Source organism: Protopterus annectens, chromosome 6.part1 (genome assembly GCF_019279795.1).
Source record: "Protopterus annectens isolate FY-2018-M chromosome 6.part1, PAN1.0, whole genome shotgun sequence".
Taxonomy (NCBI): domain Eukaryota; kingdom Metazoa; phylum Chordata; order Ceratodontiformes; family Protopteridae; genus Protopterus; species Protopterus annectens.
Genome location: NC_056738.1, coordinates 264663240 through 264678341, shown reverse-complemented (window position 1 = coordinate 264678341; position 15102 = coordinate 264663240). Strand labels below are relative to the sequence as shown.

General features: G+C 36.9%; 1 protein-coding gene across 1 annotated transcript in view; it reads left to right on the top strand.

The window, feature by feature from the left end:
* The window catches only part of MREG (melanoregulin), an 804260-nt gene that overhangs the window by 490747 nt on the left and 298411 nt on the right, over window positions 1-15102 (top strand). The window contains exon 3 of the mRNA XM_044075691.1: window positions 13542-13632. Coding sequence (XP_043931626.1) covers window positions 13542-13632 — 91 coding nt within the window. The remainder of the gene's footprint in view (window positions 1-13541; window positions 13633-15102) is intronic.

The following is a 15102-nucleotide window of genomic DNA, read 5'->3' as shown; positions in this document are numbered from 1 at the left end:
TAGGGATTATTTAGCTGTGTAGAGGATCTTGTAATGAGGGGAATCAGGGTTAATTTATTTGGACAGTGACACTGACAGAATTTTTGCTGTGAGAAGGAATATAGTTAGTTCTCCTTAGAGACACTATAGAGTAGGACCACAGATTTAAATAAGCAACTATCCAGAATTGTGCTAGGATGGGGGTCACACATTAACTGAGTAACTGATGGGATGTGTGCAGAGAGTATTAAGTCTCTCATGCACATCCTGGCCATCACATATACTATGTCAAGCGGCAGTAGTGCAGATATTCACCTTGCAGTATGAAGTTCAGAATACATACTTTTTATGTGATAGGTAAAATGATTTACTATAGAAAGAAAGGTGCAAAAAGTTGTATTGTGAGGACACCGGTTGAGGAAAAAATCTTTATATGGAAAATCAAAATCACATCAGTACTGCAACCTTCTCAGGCCAATTTAGGGAAAACCCTTTAACTTAACACTAACAACAATGATACAGAAGCATTAATGCTGCAGTTTCATTTTCTAACCTTGATGGTGTTTAATGTTATGACATACAATTTGTTTTGCTTCAGCATGTTATAGTTACAAGAATAGCTAAAAAATATAAATACATATGTATGCATATGTTTTAATATCTTACAAACATGCGCAGTGGCGCAGTGGGTAGTGTTGTCATCTCACAGAAAAAGGTTTCCTGTTACGATTCTCGGCTGGGGTACCTTCTGTGTGTAGTCTGCATGTCCTCCCTGTGTTTGTGTGGTTTTATCTGGGTGCTCCAGTTTCGTCCCCCATTCCAAAGACATGCAGTAGGTGGACTGTACACTCTAAATTGGCTGTAGGTGTGAGTGTGCATGTGAGTGAGTGGTGTGGAAGAATTGCTGTGGCAGGGCTAGCCACCCGGTGGTGTAAACCTTGGCTATGGTGGAAAGGGGCTGTGGATGGATGCATAATGAATTTCTAACACTTTTTGTGGGGCTGTAATATTAAATGAATTGTACCTTATGGAGCATAAGAGGTCACCTGAGGTGAAAAGTTAAAGGTTGCACTTCTGTTGATGTTTAAGTTCAGTACATGTCAGTGTAAGTAAGTGGGACTGAATTGCAGTAGTTTTCATTTTTGAGTAACCACTCTTTCTGTGAAATTCAGATAAAATGAAAAACATTCACCATGTCAGGCTAACTATAAACGTTTTTATTCAGTGAGCGCTTTCATGTCTAAAGCACTTCTTCAGACCATAGTACCAACAAAACACAAAGTCTTTAAATACATCTATCAATTAAACAGCCAATTAATTACAAAACCTGTTTTCAGTTATGTAAGTTACGCATTTTCAGTACTGGCTTTAAAGGAATATTATCATTCAGTGCAAAATCCCTAGTAGCTTGCAGTTTAATAATCCATCTTAGTTCTTCATATGCTGTTCTGTTAATAGTATCACCTCCACTAATGTTCTTAGAAACAAGTTGTAACACCATAAAAGCAAAAGAATGTCCATAATTGCTGTTGACCTGTTTAGCTAAAACACTCATGGTGGCATTCTTACGTATGTCACCAGCATGCTCCAATCTTCTCTCTCTCAGACAACGATTAGTCTTTCCTACATAAAAGCAGGAACAAGAGTTGCATGTTGCTAAATATACTTGATCTTTACTCAGTGTACATATATTCTGAGATGTATTCTATTGACGGTTCTAGGATTTATGAAGCAGTTGTTGGAAGAAATGAATTTACAAGCTTTACAAAGTCTACAGGGGAAAGTAACTACCTGTCAGAAATAAATTGTTTAGGGCCAGGAGTAGAAAAACATAGCCTTCATTTAAAGGATAGCCCATTTTTGAAACAAAAACTCTGATTTTCGACAATGATTTTCGCCAGTGTTACTAATACCCTGATCAGCCTTTAAAATAGGCCAGTTACATTTAATCATTCCACAGATCAAGTTAACATTACTAGTAAATGTAAGGACAAATTGAAATCCACACAGTGCTCAACCAGGTAAAATTCAGCAAATAACAGAAGAAACCAAGTCAGTCAGTTAGCAGCGCAGCAAACACCTTTTAATCCACAGAGATAAAATCCACAAGTAACAGTTAAGCACTTTCATTTGACATAAAAGACATCTTCAGAACCAAGTTATCAAATTAACAATTAAATAGCAAAGCCAGTGCTTACATGCCCTTCCTGCAAGCCAATACATTTACTTTCAGCATGCTGATCTTAAAGCACTTTTACAACACGTTTGAAATGTATTTAAAATGTTCCTAAAACACATGAAAACATATCATTGCTAAAAAGAAAACATTAAACTTCTTGTGCCCTTCTTTTTAACTCACTAACAATTTAAATACTCTCATTTAGTCCTGGTGGATAGGTAGCATCAAATGTAAGCTGCCATTTCATTTCTTTATGCAGCAATCTATTTTCCTAGTCCCCAGTGACATCTTCCATTGGGAGTTGTTCCAGAATCAAAAAATTACATTTTTTAAAACCAATACAATATACAGAGTGTCTAGCTAGCACACTTTTACTATCCTTTTTATTTATACTGTACACATGCTGATAAATTCATTGCTTCAATTAATTAATAGTTTTTCCAATATAAAATGCATCGCATGTGCAGCAGGTAGCTAAATAAATAATCCTTTGTGCATTGCAATTATTTTCCTCAGCACTTCACCATTCTTTTCCATATTAATAAACTTACAATAAGAACAGTGTTCACATCATCTAGTTATAGGAATACCACCCCTATTTCCTGTACTTTCCAGTAGTCCTTTAAAATTTGTCATGTTTCTATAATGCGAGACTTTTGGTCACTTAATGTATTCTCCTACTGCTTTATTTTAGCGGACTTTTAGAGTTGTTGTTAAGCTGAAAGTTAGACCTTACTGTATTAAAGTCTCACTAGAAACTGCATCTACCTTGCACATGCTTGTAGTAACCTAGAAAGAATATTTGGCATAATAACATGTGTATTCTTGGATAATGTGATTTCAAATGCACTGTCTTTACCAGTAATTTGCTTAGAGTGTGTGTTAGTCCTACTGCTTACATCACCACTTTTTCTCTCCCTTTGTGTACCCAGCACAACAACCGCCTGACCTGTACTAGGTCTTGGGTTTATTACCCTGTCCAGGATTGCTGCCTCTTCCCCAAGTTAAGGAACATAGCCAAACCTCTTTGGGCATCTTTCTCCTAAAGGATACAAGAAAGCACGTTTTATACTGACTATTACTTAAAGATACGCTTGTTATTTTCACCCCAGGTGCTTATTGTAAACTCCATAGCCAGGACAGCCAGCAGCCAAACCCTTCCCCCCTCCCAACCATCAGAGTTTCCACTTTTATAGCCTCCTTATACTACTGCTGTGTCACCCTACCTTAACACATTAGGGCTGCTAGCCCTGCGAGTAGCCTTGGTTGCACTACTCCTTTGCCCACTAGGTGGCATCCTCCTCCCAGGTCTTTTCTCCTTGCATAACTTTTCTCCATTGTTACAAATTTCTCTCAGACAACCACTCTACACTATATTTACCTATCTGATAGACCCATTTTTACCCCACTTCTTACCATATATTTCTCAACTGCACAGTTCACCATCTCCTTTTAAAACTTACCCTAACAATCAGCACTCCACTGATTGTATTCCCTGCATTTTTGTCCTTTTCTGGCTCTTCCCGCTCCGTTCGCCCTGCTGGCTCATTCCACTCCCCTACCCTGCCCCCAATTCCCACCCACCCCCAGTACTCCTAATCTTCTACTACCCTAACCACACCCCCTACTTAGTTGGTCATTCCCACTAACCACTTTCATCCTATCACAACTCATCCTTTATACACACCCATCTCCATACTCCCAGTTCACCTACATTCAATCTCCTCTATCACCATACCCATATTCTCTTAACTCATCTCCAAAACCGAAACCATTGTACTACCTCATACCCCCACTTATAATACTTTATCTTTTCACCGCCTGTGAATTCCACTACCTGCCTAACTCTCAGCATCCAACATCATTTACAACCACTTACATCCAAACACACACCCCTCCATCAATACTACCCCACCTCTTCACTTATTGCACTACTCCAAAACCTTTCCATCCTATACTACCTACATATGTAAACCCAAGGACTAAGCACTATTATCAACTTCTACTAAAGTTCACCAAACTCATAAGGAGTATATTACCTAACCTCATAGCTGACAGCGACATCCATCCAAACCCTGGCCCAAACTCACCAGCTACCACTAACCCCATAAATAGAACTCCTACCAACATAAGAAGCTCACATAATACCCCCAAATCATTTCTAGTCTGTCACCTAAATATCAGAAGTATAAATAAGAAACTCCACTACCTGCATGCCCTCCTGGATATGCACTCCCCTGATGTATTCTGCCTTACAGAAACCTGGCTCAAACCCACTATCCCTGATAATGAAATATTACCCCCCGACTACAATAAAATAAGATTGGATCGTAAAGGCAGAAAAGGAGGTGGAGTAGCCATCCTATATAAATCTTCTCTTGAGATATCCACTATTAGCACCCCACAAGACCTAATAACTACCAACGCCGAAACAAGCATCTCAAGAGTCCAACTTAACAAAAACAAATCTATAAACATAGTATGTAGCTATATTCCCCCAGGCAACAACATAAACACCTTAGAAAGCACCCTCCAATGGTTATCCTCCACCCACCTCCAAGAAACAATCATTCTTGGGGACTTCAACATCGACTGGACAACTTGTTCAGCAAGCTTCCCCACCACCCATATTAACTTACATGGTTTCTCCCAAACTATTACTACCCCCACCAGAATCAACAAGCCCAACAAAAAGGAAAGCATCATAGACTGGATCTTAATAAATAACAAACCTCAGTTATACAAATCAGACACCCAACCTGAAGACATGAGCGACCACCTCCTAACCTACATAATCAGGAAAAGAAATGACATGCCTCACCAAACCACCTTTAAACCCCTTAGGTATACAAAGAACTTTAACCTAAATAGTTTTCAAGCTCATCTGAGCTCATGCAAATAGGCCAATCTTAAAATACCTCCCCTTGACCAAGCAGTCTTGGAATTCAACACCAGATTTCTGGCCATCTTAGACAGGTATGCTCCCACACGTAGAATCAGAGCCAAAAACAAAATTGATCCATGGCTAACCAATACTACTAGACAAAAACTTACTGCTAGAAATACAGCATGGAACTCATGGAGAGCCACCAAATCCCCACAAGCCCACATAACATTCAAATAAGAAATGAAGCAAAAAGGTCTATTGTGTTAGACAAGCAAAACTGCTATTTCAATTTACAGCAAAAGTACCAAAATCAGCCTCAAAGATTCTGTTCAGGTCTGAATAAGCTGCTCCACCCAGGTAAATCTTCTACCCCCACCTCCTGAGCTACCTGACAACTACCTCCTAAATGTGTTGCCAATACCTTTAACACTTTCTTCACCGAAACTGTCAAGTCCCTAATACTAATAATCTATCTCCCTCCTCCTCTACTACAATCTCACCTACTCAGGTGAACCCCCCCCCTTAAAATTTGACCCTATCCCCATAGACTATTTCAAATCTTTACTTAAGAAATTAAAACCTACCACCCTGGCAGCCAACCTACTTCCTGCAGAGTTTCTTCAAAAGGCTGCTAATGTAATAGCTTACCCTATCTCCATCTTAATCAATCGTACTATCCAGGAATCCTACATCCCCTTCATCTGGAAGATTGCTCATATTATTCCACTTCATAAAGGAGGAAACTCCACTGAACTCTCTAATTACAGACCTATAGCCATACTATCTCCCTTAGCCAAAATAATGGAGAAATACATACAGAAGCAACTTTTAGCACACCTTACTCAGAATACTCTCCTGGCCTCATCCCAGCATGGTTTCAGACCAGCCCATAGTACAACCACTGCCCTTCTCTCTTTCTCTCACACAATAAATCATAACTGTAATCAGAACTTGCACTCCTCTGCCCTCTTCCTCGATCTATCAAAAGCATTCAATATGGTAAATCACCACCTACTCTTAGACTCTCTCAAATCACTGTCCGTAGATAACCCAGTAATCAACTGGTTCCACTCTTACCTGTACGGTAAACAACAGGCTGTCCTGTGGAAAGACAATCTATCCCCCCTTTTACCTGTCACCCTTGGAGTACCCCAAGGTTCTGCTCTGGGTCCCCTCCTTTTCTCTATATTCATCAATGACCTACCCAAAGTTATCCCACATGCAACTTGTATACATTATGCAGATGACTCTATGCTAATCTGCTGTGCCTCCACTCCCACAGAATTACAATCCCTATCCCAAACCACCTTCAATAAAGTAGAGAACTGGCTTAATAATCGTTGTCTCTTATTGAACCCAAACAAAACCAAACTACTACTTTTCTCCTCCACCTGTAAGCTAACATCACCAATAATTACAGTCTTTTCTAACAATGGCACCATAATTGCTCCTGAACTTTGCACTAAACTACTAGGGATAATCATTGATGACAATCTGAAGTATGATGTCCATATAGACAAAACCATAAAAACAGTAAACAAAAAAATAGGCTCCATGTATAGGATTAAGAAATTCTTAACCCCAACTGCCAGAACCGCCATAGCCTGCACACGTCTTCTGTCATCCCTTCTCTATGCCTCACCCATCCTCACAAATCTATCTAAATCAAACCTCAACAAAATCACCAGCTGCTATAACAATATAGCTAGATTTGCCACAGGCTCAGCATACAGAACCCACCACTGTCAAAATCTTCACAAATTAGGCTGGCTAGAACTACCCTATCAGATATACTATAACCAACTCGTAGTTATTCATAAAATCCTCTACCAACCTACCAGTACCCCTATTCTGACTAATATTATTACCCCCTATAGCAACCTAGCATCCCTCCGCTCATCCAGCAGAATGCTAGTACAACCGACCAAACCCAACAACTCAGCCGGAAATTCCTTATTCTCCAACTCTGCTGGGAAAAAATGGAACTCCCTTCCTGCTGAACTAACCGCTAAATGCTCCTTGCCTCAATTCAAAATATCTCTAAAGACGCACATGCACAGTGACAGGCTATGTCCATGTCTAAACCCTGACTAACCCATACAATAATCAGACTGAGGTAAGACAAAACAATAGTCATGCTCATGTCTAAACCCAGACTAACCTGAAATATACCAAGTCACAATTAAACCAAACTTAGCTCAAAGAGGTGATAACCTTTTTTATTTTCTTCCCACACCCTCATATTATATATTTCTCTACTCCATTATATGTCTCTAATTCCATTATCAGGAAAATACTTATTATTCTGCCCATACTAAATAAACTCCTTCTTACATAACTACCTTCTCTTAACCATCATCCTAACTTTCTAACTGAAAATCCTTTTTCTTTTAGACACACTTCTCTTATGTGATTGTTTTCTCTGTATATTTATTCCATCACCAACAATGTTTTTATTTCTTATCTAAATGTAACCTTAATTTGAATTTGTCACTGATTGTTGTTAAACGTTCTAGATTTCTCTGTGACTTGCATTCTAAGTGTTACTAATTTTTTTTTAACGTGGAGCTTTTCTCCCCGGGCCTCCGCTGAAAATGGATATGTATCCAGTCAGACTTTCCCGATTAACAAATGTAAAATAAAAAATAAAAATAAAAATAAACGTCAGTCTAGTATTGAATAGCCAACAAATATCACTACCTGCTTGTAATAATGTCCAGTTTTTACAAATAATTTTTTCAATTTCCTTAGTCAGTGGTGTAGTGCATTACCATATTGTTACCCAGTTGTAAACTGGAACTGCTAGTCCTAGTCACAGAATTTTCCTGACAGTTAAAACCAAACTTAACGATGGTTGCAAATTTGATTTTATCCAACAAGTCACTTGGGTACCCTTTTTCTTTGAACATTTCTCTTAAAACTGAGAATTCCTTTAAACATTCCGAATTCTCTGATGTAAGCCTAAAAACATGAATCAACTGACTCTTCACAATACCTTTCATTTCATACATAGGATGACACCTCGAAAAATGCAGAAAAGTATTGCAGTAAGTAGGTTTCTTAAAAATTTTTGTGACCAATGAACCTTCCCTGTTCTTGGTTATATTAATATAAAGGTAATTAATAGTGTCATTACTCATCTCATACGAAAATTCCAGAAATGCAATACTTTTCTGCATAAAATCTACAAACATGTTCAATTGTTCACTAGTACCTGTCCAAATAAAAAGTAAATCATCCAGATATCTATAATATGTGAGGCAGTATTTAAATATAGGTTTTTAAACAATAAATGCAATTCCCACCATAACGTCACCGCATTTATAAATAATGGGGCGCAGGCTGCACCCATTGCTACCCATTGGTTTTGTCTGTAAAATTCACCTTCAAAACTTATAAAATTGTTGTTCAATACTGTATCCATAAAAGAAACAATCATATATTGTATCTTTAAACCAAGTTAAACCAACCATATATTGTATCTTTAAACCAAGTTAAACCCACATCCTGTGATATCACAGTGTACAAACTGTGTACATCACATGTAACCAGTAAAGAGTGTTGAGGTATAATAATGCGTAACTTATTCAGCAAGTCCCACGAGTCCTTAAGCACATGTGGAAATGATTCAGAAATGTGCTTCAACCTGCCATCCACATACTTGGCAAGTGGCTCAGTAACTGAGCCCTTGCCGGAAACAATTAGTGTGAATCTTGGGTATACCAAACATTTTTTAAACTGTAGGTCTTTCCACATGCAAATATTCATACAGTGACCTAGGAATCTGATCAAATAACAGTAGTTCATCTAAAACAATCTTAATAGACCTGTATGCCAAATTAATTTCATTGAGCGAAACTTGTTCATAAACTTCTACGTCGCTCAATAATATCCTCCACACGGGCCTTGTTCGCAGGGATAATATAGGGACTATAAAGCCAAATTCAATTGTGTTTCAGATTACCGAACAAAAATTGGCGAAGGTAAAGGTACAGAAAGATAAGAAACTCAGGAGGGATGACGAATATAGGAGGAAAACAGTGTATCCACCACCTAGGAGAATGAACACCGATGAGAAAGATGTGGATAGTAGAGACCAGGTAGAACAGCAAACTGAGTCAGATGGGGGGGGGTGCCCTTTAGGCTCAGAAGCAGGCAGTCAGAGAAACTGGCGGGGCGATGTCAGTACAACAACAGGGACAAAGACAATGGATATAGATTTTGAGGTGAAGCATATTTCATCAATCTGGGTTTGACATGGCCTTGTGTTGTTAAGCAAAAGTCTCTCTCTGAGCATGAGCGCTGAATAGAGCTGGAGTTCTTTCAGTGTCAGATGTGTTTTCTACTATATGCGCCCAGTTTGCAGTCATCTGCACTTTTGTCAACCATAACCCTCCTGTGTTTGTTTGTACTTCGAGAAAAATGAATTAAGAAAACAAGGAGGTGACAGGACTGAGCCTGTGGTACACCACTTGTGACAGGCTTGCAGACATGGTGAGCCTGGAACTCTCTGACCCTGTGTTCTGTCCAGTTTCAGCAGCATCGGGGCTGCAATCGCTTGGTATATATCTCCTTCCTTTTGATTGTCTTTTGAGTCTTTAGCTATTTTTTCTCAAAATTTGCTTTGGATGATTTTTTGAGAGAGCTCTAGTTTTTACTTATAGTGATCTTGTTTTGCTTGGGATTGCCTTATCCATGCAGTCCTGCAGGTGCTGGTAGAAGGCATTTGTAAGTGATTCAGCAGCTTGAGTACTGCTTTCCGTCGGCTCGGGGGGATACCAGAAGAACAACAAGAGGAATTATTACAACAATTATCAGAAGTCCAAGAGGTGGACTTAAATGTTGCAGTTGATATATTCAATGCACTTGATCCATATTCCAATACTGTTGACATTACAACTTTTTTTAATTTTAACATCTATAATTTTTCCTCTTTGACTATTGGGCCAGACCATCATAATTTGTTGCTTAAGGGGTTTAATTTTATCCCTGTGAACAAGGCCCATGTGGAGGATATTATTTTGAACCTTAAAATGTTTGGTCGAAAGTTGAATTTAAACATTGTTTGACAATGCTAATGTGAATAATGGTGAAACTAATAACTTTAAGCGAAGTAGTACATTCAACCCACTACAAAATAGTTTGGTTAATATATTTGAAACACAGTGTGAGAGGGATATTAGAAGTACTTTGGACAAAAAGACAAATAGATATTATAATTTAACAAAGGAAGAATATTTGTTGTTAAATGATTTAAAAATAAATAAAAGTGTTCACTATATGAAACCTGACAAAGGCAGCGGCCTTGTAATAATGGGGGTTCATGATTATTGTGGCCGTATGACTGAATTATTGAGCGACGTAGAAGTTTATGAACAAGTTTGGCTTAATGAAATTAATTTGGCATACAGGTCTATTTGGACAGGTACTAGTGAACAATTGAACATGTTTGTAGATTTTATGCAGAAAAGTACTGAATTTCTGGAATTTTCATATGAGATGAGTAATGACACTATTAATTACCTTGATATTAATATAACCAAGAACAGGGAAGGTTCATTGGTCACAAAAATTTTTAGGAAATCTACTTACTGCAATACATTTCTACATTTTTCAAGTAGTCATCCTATGTATGAAAAGAAAGGTATTGTGAAGAGTCAGTTGATTCGTGTTTCTAGGCTTACATCAGGGAATTCGGAATGTTTAAGGGAATTCTCAGTTTTAAGAGAAATGTTCAAAGAAAGAGGGTACCCAAGTAACTTGGATAAAATCAAATTTGCAGCCATCGTTAAGTTTGGTTTTAACTGTCAGGAAAATTCTGTGACTAGGACTAGCAGTTCCAGTTTCCAACTGGGTAACAATATGGTAATGCACTACACCACTTACTCTAAGGAAATTGAAAAAATTATTTGTAAAAATTGGATATTATTACAAGCGGGTAGTGATATGTTGATTATTCAGTACTAGACCGATGTTTACATATAGAAACATGACCATTTTAAAGGACTACTGGAAAGTATAGGAAATTGTGGTGGTATTCCTTTAACTAGGAGATGTGAACACTGTTCGTATTGCAAGCTTATTAATATGGAAAAGTGGTGAAGTGCTGAGGAAAATAAAAGTATCGGCTAGACAGAAAGTGTTGAATTGCAACACACAAAGGATTATTTATTTAGCTACCTGCTGCACATGCCATGCATTTTATATTGGAAAAACTATTAATTGAAGCAATGAATTTATCAGCATGTGTACAGTATAAAGAAAAAGGATAGTAAAGGTGCACTAGCTAGACACTCTGTATATTGTATTGTTTGTAAAAAGTTTAATTTTTTGATTTTGGAACAACTCCCAATGGAATATGTCACTGGGGAATGGGAAAATAGATTGCTGCATAAAGAAATGAAATGACAGCTTAAATTTAATGCTACCTATCCACCAGGACTAAATTAGAGTATTTCAGTTGTTAGTGAGTTGAAAAGAAGGGCACAGTAAGTTTAATGTTTTCTTTTTAGCAATAATATGTTTTCATGTGTTTTAGGAACATTTTAAATACATTTTAAATGTGTTGTAAAAGTGCTTTAAGACCAGCATGCTGAAAGCAAATGTATTGGCTTATAGGAAGGGCGTGTAAGCACTGGCTTTGCTATTTAATTATTAATTTGATTGAGTAACTTGGTTCTGAAGATGTCTGTTATGTCAGATGAAAGCACTTAACCGTTACTTGTGGATTTTATCTCTGTGGATTAAAAGGTGTTTGCTGTGCTGCTAACTGACTGACTTGGTTTCTTCTGTTAGTAAACGTAAGGGTAATACTAACTACTTAGTGTCAGTAAATATGTCTTTACCAAATAACTGACCACTCCTGCTAGAAAAATATGGTTTCCCACTCATTTCCCTTAGAGTTTTAACTTCTTTGAGAACTTTAGCTATTTCATACCTACAATAGCCTCTCACTAGAAATTCATTGCTATTTTTATTGTATTCTTTATTTAACCTTGTTATATCCATATGCAGTCTCAACATTCTAAGAAATTGTCCATTCAAAACATTACGATAGATATAACTAGGGTGCATGCTTGCAAGCTGAAGAATATTATTTCTCCAACACGACTTGCTATAAATGCTGGTATCAATGGAACCTTTATCATCTTTACATAGTTTAACATCTAAAAAATCTATCACTGAGGGTGACCAGCTAGCTGTAAACCTTAAAAAGCCAGTACTAAAATTTAAACTTTTGTTAATTCAGTTCATACACAGTACCTTTCTTTAAAATAAACATGTCGTCCATGAATCTCTTATAATAAATAATGTTACTATTAAATTTGGATAACTTAAAACTACAGTCTGCTTCCCAGTGCACTAAAACAATGTTGGCGTAGCTATTGGCACATGCTGTGCCCATAGCTGCACCCAACTTTTGTGAAAAAATATTTACCTTCAAATGTATAAATATTGTGAGTGAGTACAATATCTTGCACCATACATAACAGATTAATCTGATTGATAGAATATTCACTGTTATCAGATTAAAAGGAACAAATTGCCTCTGTACCATAATCATTCAGTATAACAGTAAAGAGTATATTAATGTCCATAGTAACAAACAAGGTTGATCCACAACTGTTTTTTCCTCTAGACATTCATATGAACTAGTAAATCTTTGGTGTCTTTCAGTACCTCTGGTACCTTAGTCAGCACAGATGTTAACTTCTCTTCAATATATACAGATAAGGGTTCAATTAGCCAGCCTCGCCCTGAAACTGTTGGGCGCATTGGTGGCTCCTTCGAATCATTATGGATTTTTGGTACACATATAAAACAGGTTCATCAGCACTCAAAAGCATGAACAAATTGTATGTTAGCAGACCAGTCATCAGAAAATCCGTAACAATTTTCATGCACTTTAATCATCGTATTAACTTGTACCTTGGTAATCATGCTACTCGTCAGCTAATAAAGATTTCTTCCTGCCTCCATAAAAAGATCTATCCATAACAACGATAGCACCCTTCTTATTGGCAAGGTGTATCTGAATGTCTTTGTTGTATTATAATTCATTCAAAGCTACATATTCCTGTTTAGTTTGTTCAGCTTGCTTTTAATTGCTGCTGGAGCTCTACCCCAGCTTAAACATTTTTGGGGCCAAAACTCCATGTCTCTTTCTTTTTGAAAACTGTATCAGTCTTTTGTTCTTAACATTTGCTCTAGACTTTACACTGAAGTGTGCAGCTACTTTATTTAGGGTTATGTTTCTAACTATTGTAGTATAATATCTATGTACCTGGCTGTAATAATAAAATCATGGATCATCACTTTGTTATCTGTAATTCCACTGTACTATTTGCAGCACTAAATTTTCTGCATCCAGTTTGCAGCTATGATATCTGCAAGGATCACTTTACTTACCTGTGCACATATTAAAATACAAAAATATACTGTGATGTTTTTCTTCACAGGTGTACCAAAAACTGAATTGTGATATTTTTTTTCTAGGAGTGGCAGAAATTGAACTATGACATTCACATGTTAAGGCAAGCCCGGAAAGAAGTAAGGAACAGATGGAGAAAAGTGTTGGAAGCATTAGGTAAGTTGTGTATGTTTGTGGAGTTTTGCTACAGTGCTGTCATAATATATGGTATTGCACTTATTTAGTGCATTTCATATTTGTATGGCTTCTGAAAGAGAGACCTGTATTTTCAAACAAGAAACAAAGAATCCTTATTCTACTAAAGTGTAGTGATTATAGGCATTAAGACTGCATCTCTTGGTGAAAAACATTGACTCACTTAATTAATTCACTCCGGAGCAGCTCAGGAAAAGCTGCCTGCTTAATTCCACCATAGGAACAACAGTGCAGCCTGAGCTCATTTTCAGAAAATCCATTTGTAATACCATACAGAAAACAAATGTTCATAACTCTATAACTATAAGAGCTAGACTAAAAATGTAAACGCGAAAGTTGTTCAGCAGACACTGACCTTTCCAACAGTGTAAATGTTGATAGTGTATATCAAAGTCATTATTAAATATTTGGCAAGGAATGCTGATATTGTGCGTATTTTTTACCTTTTTAGAAAAACAAAGCACAATATCTTGGTCAATGTACCATGCAGACCCATACAGTTTGAATGTAATTTGTTAATATGAATATCAGCTTTAAAATGATACCTTAACCATTACTGTGTGATGTTCCTTTCTTGAGATATTCACAGAAATACGATTAATATATTATTCTTCATAATTGATAAATAAACAAAGCATAATATCTCATCACCTGTAACAGACAGAGCCTACGTATCAGTGTAGAGGTTGTGCATCTGTATGTCAGCTTCAAAATGATGCATCATTTGTGTGATCACCATGCTCCCATGCAAAGATATGGGCATAATAATGAAAAGTATTGTAAATGTATAATTTTCATAATCATACAAGACTAAACAAACTGTGATATCTGTACAAGTGTAGAGTGCACAGACATAGTTCTTTTACCATGTTGTAAGGAGTAACACTGTCTTCAAAATGAGGTATTACTTGGCACACTGACATGCTCCCTTGCAAAGTTATTTACCAAAATATGAAAAAAATCATAATTTCCATAACCTAATTCCAAACAAACTTTGATATCTGCCTATGAATACAACATACAGGCACCATTCTTTTACCATATTAGAACTATAAATAATCTTTTCAAAATGAGGTGTTAGCACATTCAGATGCTCCCTTGCAAAGTTATTTACCAAAATATGAAAAAAAAATCATAATTTCCATAACCTAAGTCCGAAACAGACTTTGATATCTGCACATGTGTACAACATACAGGCCCAATTCTTTTACCATGTTAGAACTATCAATACTGTTTTCAAAATGAGGTATTACTTAGCACATTCAGATGTTCCCTTGCAAAGTTATTTACCAAAAATATGAAAAAAAAATCATAATTTCCATAACCTAAGTCCGAAACAAACTTTGATATCTGCACATGAGTACAACATACAGGCACCATTCTTTTACCATGTTAGAACTATCAGTACTGTCTTCAAAATGAGGCATTACT